Source organism: Nannospalax galili, unplaced genomic scaffold, assembly GCF_000622305.1.
Source record: "Nannospalax galili isolate Female #2095 unplaced genomic scaffold, S.galili_v1.0 scaffold1272, whole genome shotgun sequence".
In the NCBI taxonomy this organism is placed as follows: domain Eukaryota; kingdom Metazoa; phylum Chordata; class Mammalia; order Rodentia; family Spalacidae; genus Nannospalax; species Nannospalax galili.
In genome coordinates this window covers 2,428,477-2,433,934 of record NW_008332402.1, presented here as the reverse complement: position 1 = coordinate 2,433,934, position 5,458 = coordinate 2,428,477, and the positions used below count along the sequence as shown (strand labels likewise).

The 5,458-nt window shown below is 45.0% G+C and overlaps 1 protein-coding gene across 2 annotated transcripts in view; it reads right to left on the bottom strand.

Moving 5' to 3' along the window:
- Positions 1-5,452, bottom strand: part of Otud4 (OTU deubiquitinase 4) — a 51,639-nt gene extending 46,187 nt beyond the window's left edge. Inside the window, exons 1-2 of one of the 2 annotated variants that reach the window (XM_008827482.3) lie at positions 5,331-5,452; positions 877-960 (exon numbers count right to left, since the gene is read on the bottom strand). In XM_008827482.3, the coding sequence (XP_008825704.1) occupies positions 877-924 (48 nt within the window). In that variant the 5' untranslated portion in view covers positions 925-960; positions 5,331-5,452. Of the gene's footprint in view, positions 1-876; positions 961-5,330 lie in introns of those variants that run through there. The other variant, XM_029560823.1, reaches the window with a different exon arrangement.
- Positions 5,453-5,458: the final 6 nt, after the last annotated feature.

Here is a 5,458-nt window from a genome sequence, read left to right as displayed (position 1 = left end):
CATAATAAATGGGACAGCTGTATCATTTCCTGCCTCCTGAACTTCACCAAGGCTCAGGGAACATCGTGGAAGAGGCAAAAAGAATGTAAGAGCCGGAAGAAGGGGAGGACTGCTGGGAAAAGCTGCCTTCTGGACATGACAGGGCCCACAGGAACTCACAGCAACTGGGGTTACCTGCACAAGATCAAGTCAGTCAAATCCAGCATGGATGCCAGAGGGGCTCACAAGGCCCCACCCCTAGCAATTGGCAACTGATGGCTACTGAGTCACTTTTCTTTGGGTAGGTGGCCAATGGTGGTACACTGACCATGCTCCAGCAGATAGGCTCAAGCCCATGGCATATATAGGCAACACTAACTACTCAGCAGGTTGTTTAAAAAAAAAAAAAGGAGGAGGAGAAAGAGAAACAGGAAGAAGAGATGAAGTTTGGAAGAGGGTGTTGGGGAGAAGTTCAAGGGGAGTAGGGGTGGATATAATAAAAATATTGTACACATGTATGAAATTCTTAAAGAATAAAATACACACACACACACACACACACACACACACACAAATGTTCCAGCCAATGAAATGTCCACTAGAACATTTCCAGATGGCAAAATGTAAGTAAAGACACCATAGCATCTGAAGTTATGGGGCTGGAGAGATGGCTGTGGTTAAGAACACTGGTTGTTCTTGCAGAAGACCTGGGTTCAAATCCCAGCACCCACATGGCAGCTAACAACTGTCCATTAACTCCAGTTCCAGGGGATCCAACAGCCTCTTCTGTCCTCTGTGGGCACTGCACAACACAGGTGCAGTTATCTACATGCAAGCAATACGTGCATACACATAAAATGAAATAAATTTTTTTAAAAATCTGAAGTTATAAATTACCGCTTCAAATTTCTCTCTGTTCTCTCGAAGGTAGTGAATACAGGCCATTCTAACTTCCACATGGCGAGACTGAGAGTGCAATACCTATAATGGAAAGTAACACACTATTAAGCATTTTGTTTAAGAGGGATTTAAGTTCCAAGCTAACGCTTTCTTTCACACCAAAAGTGAGAGAACAAGCGACAGGTAAGTCTCCATGCCCTGCCTCTCTGTGACGTTAAGATCTTTTACTCATTCCAACATCTTCCTCTAAGTATGTTGATGACATGACGCTTAAAACTCCAAAAGCCAAGTATCACTCTATAAAGAATCGGTCACCATTTCTCCCCCAGGTTACCAAAATCACTCCTTCGTGGACATTTTGAACCTTGAAGAGGCTTTCCTCTGTTATCAGCCATCTACAATAACTTTGCTCCTCTTAGAAAATTTGGGAGCTCTGAAATAAAGCAAACTCATATGTCTTACCAAATGCTTGCTCTCAACACTACCACATTCAGAGGCAAATGCTCAAAGAGAAGAATAAAGTTACTTTCTACTATTAACTATCTCAAAGGTATTCCCAGTACCCTTTAGGGTCAAGGTTAAAAACCACATATCCACTTCCACACCCACATCCATTTGAAATAATACATCTGAATCTATCAAGGTCTTTTGTTAATTTACAACAGGATGTAGCTTGAAGGATTACAACTTCAATTAAAGTCTCCCTAATGTTAAGATGGAGAAAGTTCAAGAAAAGGGAAACTTTGGATACACATGTTATACCTCTCAGGTTAAGAGTCACAGCAACTGTCCCAAACAGCTAGTTTGTTGTTCTAATTTGCTGAAAGACACTGAAAATGTTCTGGTTGAGGTTAGCAACTGCCAAAATTCTCAATTCACCAGCATAACTAGGTAAACCTACCTTGTTGTCTTAAGATATTAAAAAGTAGCTTTATAGCCAGGAGTGGTGGCGCAGGCCTTTAATACCAGCACTCAGGAGGCAAAGGCAGGTGGATCTCTGTGCGTTCAAGGCCAGCCTGGTCTACATAGTGAGTTCCAGGACAGCTGGGGCTACAGAGAGACCCTGTCTCAAAAAGACCAAAAAAAAAAAAAAAAAAAAAAAAAAAAAAAAAAAAAAAGTAGCTTTACATAGTCTAAGTTTCCAACACCAGGATGACACCCATTTATTTCTAAAAGCACCAACTGTTTACCATTTCAACAAATTACATTTGGCAACAAATCTTTCACAGAAGCTACATTAAACATTGTTATGAATCAAGACATTTATTTTGAGTGGGCTGCAATGTCATCTGACAGGACTTTCCTACACCAGCAAAGCAACAACACTAGGGTTAAAGCCATTTACCTAGCAACAGGTGGCAGACTTAAGTTAATAAAGCTTATTTCCCATCAGTAATAATGGTAGGAATATTTATGGTTCTCTCCTTTAACAAAGATTTCAGCACATGGAAGCAATCTGAATCCTTTGCTTAGATGCAAAATTCTCATCAACTTCCATAGTATGGGGCCTGGGTAATTTGTAAAATCAAATATTACAAGAAAAACAAAGCTAAATGACTACTTTTAAAAAGTAAAATTATTCCTCAGGCCCATGGCCACTGAGAATTAAATTCTCTGGTCTGGTAAATATGTCCCTTTGCATATTATTGTAAACATAAAAATAAGCTAAAGGAGCTGAGCTTGGTGGCATGTGCCTTTAATCCCAGCAGAGGCAGAGGCAGAAGCAGGCAGGTCTCAGAGATCTAGGCCAGCCTAGCCTACACAGCAAGTGCCAGGCCAGCTGGGGCTACAGGGAGACCTTGTCTCAAAAAGACAAAAAGAAAAGAAGCTAAAAGTAGTAGGCTTTCACATCATGACTTGGGACAAGACAGCGATAAACACTGGAAAAGACTGAGACTCTGTTCTAGCAAGTCCTCTAAGACTGCCCTATTTTTAGCTCCAGGGTTAGGAGCAGATTCAGGTCAGGCTCTCTGCAGGCCCAAATCCACAAGTGTAAAACAAGGAAAGAGCCTACCTAAAGCAGGTAATTTGGAGGGAGGGGTGTTCCTTCTCTTAAGACTGATACTTAGCTTACTGAACTCCTTAAAAATATACATTGTGGTCGGGCGTGGTGGCGCACGCCTGTAGTCACAGCACTTGAGAGGCAGAGGCAGGTGGATCTCTGTGAGTTCAAGGCCAGCCTGGTCTACATAGTGAGTTCCAGGACTCAGCTGGGCTACAGGGAGACCCTGCTTCAAAAAGACAAAAAAAAAACAAACATTGTGAGTGTACAGGAGAATTTTTCCTCAAAAACCAAATCCTCTGTACATGTCTTAAGAGGGCAGACAAGCCTTCTCATACAGTTCATTACCTACTAACTAGCTGAGCTTTACCCTAAACTAGGCTCTATATAATCAAAATCAGTCCCCAAACTGGAGAAGCTAGTCCCTATGATTTAAATCCTATTACAAGATACTAAAAAACTGCTCAGTGGCAGGGCGTGGTGGCGCACACGTTTAATCCCAACACTCGGGAGGCAGAGGCAGGTGGATCCTCTCTGAGTTCGAGGCCAGCCTGGTCTACACAGTGAGCTCCAGGTAGCTGGAGCTACAGGGAGACCCTGTCTCAAAAAGACCAAAAAAAAAAACTGCTCAGTGATGTCAATGTGTTCTTAAGCGCAAGTAGTTATATATATTTATAATTTTTTGGTCTTTTTTTGAGACAGGGTCTCCCTGTAGCCCCAGCTGTCCTAGAACTCACTATGTAGACCAGGCTGGCCTCGTACTCAGATTCCCCCAGCCTCTGCCTCCTGAGTGCTGGGATTAAAGGTGTGCACCACCATGCCCGGCTAGCTCTGTATTTTTTAAATGTATTTAAAAAAGACCCCAGAACTCTGAGCTCACCAAGGCATATAATACAGAAATACACCTTTCTGCTTCAATTTAACTAGGGCCTAGATAATTCGACTCCACATGAGCTCCTTGAAGGCACCTGCTGAAGCCAACACAACACCTTAAATGGAAGTTGCCTTCCCCTCCCTCTGCTTCTTTGGAAGGTGCTGAGAAGTCCAAAAAGACTGACAGAAGAAACAGAATTTTCTCCATCTGGAAAATTCAAAATGGGGCGGACTGTTTCATCTATTAACAGTAAGGACTGTGGTGGGTGTGTAAACATACATCACCCACATGGGAGCATCTGAAATTTCTTGAAATGAGAGCTGTCTACCAAACAAAAAGACCCACTGGTCTGGGAACCTTGCCTACCCTCCAACACAAAGGTCTCACTTCCTCGTTCTAAAGAGTTCTGTACTTACACAGATGCAAAACTCGGGCCTTTGGAATGTAAACGCATGGCCTGATGATATAAAAATGAGAAAAGGCTAGAATGCCAAAAAGAACATTTATAATTACAAGTACAAATCTTAAACACTATTTTGCACACAAAAAGAGAAAAATAATGTATAAAAGCCCAGTTTAAGCCAAATGAAAGCAACATGAAATACACCAGAGCAGTAAAGTGGAACTTTTATCCAACTACTTCAGGAGCTATTTTTCAAACATAGGATAGGTGTGAGTGACTGCACACCTACAACATATGGTTATGTAACACGAGAAAAAAAAAAAAAACACTCCCTCAGCTGGGTGTGGTGGCGCAAGCCTTTAATCCCAGCACTCCGGAGGCAGAGACAGGTGGATCTCTCTGAGTTAGAGGCCAGCCTGGTCTACATAGTGAGTTCCAGGCCAGCTGGGGGCTACAAGGGAGACCTTGTCTCAAAAAGACCAAAAAAAAAAAAAAAAAAGAATTAGAAAAAACGCACTCAAAAAAAAAACAAATCACAGTATTCCTCCCGCAGAACCCCTCCCACTCTTGGGAACTCTGTTTTCCTTATTATAGCTACCTTCGCTCTGCTCAAAAGAAAACCAGACCGGAAACATCTGAGCAACGGCACTAATGCTTTTGACCATTTAACAAGGGAAAATTCGGCTGAAGATGTGCCCAGACTTCAGCCCCTCGGTGCACACGCGCTCTCGCTCTCGCTCGCTCTCCCTCTCTTCTACGGCATAGTGTGGTGTGGGACCTATTCAGACAACTCACTGAGAAGTTCCTATATAAGAAAGTTGACTTCCTTGAAGCCTGTGCCTTCGCGTGACACGCCTGACCACCCACATTCCGAAGTCCAGCCACAGACCTGCGTTCCACCAGGAGAACTGGGTGCAGCACTTCCTCCGGTAAACAGGCGGCCACTGCTGCCATCTCAGCTCCCGAACCCAGGGCAGGTGAACGCGGACCGCAGCCAGGACACGCACGTCCCGGTGCCCCGCGCCCAGGCCACCGGGCCCACGGGCGGTCCACCTCGCGCGTCCCGTGCGGGGCCGGCTACAACGGGCCACTGTGACCGCAGCCCGCCCCGCGCTGCCCCGGCCTACGGCGGCCCGGCCAGCTATGGTGCCCCGCGCGCCGCGGTCCCTCACCTGCTCCACCACGGCCCGGAACAAGCACGAGCCGTCCTCGGCGATCGGTTTCCGATACAAGCCCAGTCTGCGCAGAAAGGCGTCCACGGGCGTCGCGTCCTCCCGCGGACACGCGCCGCCCTGGTCCC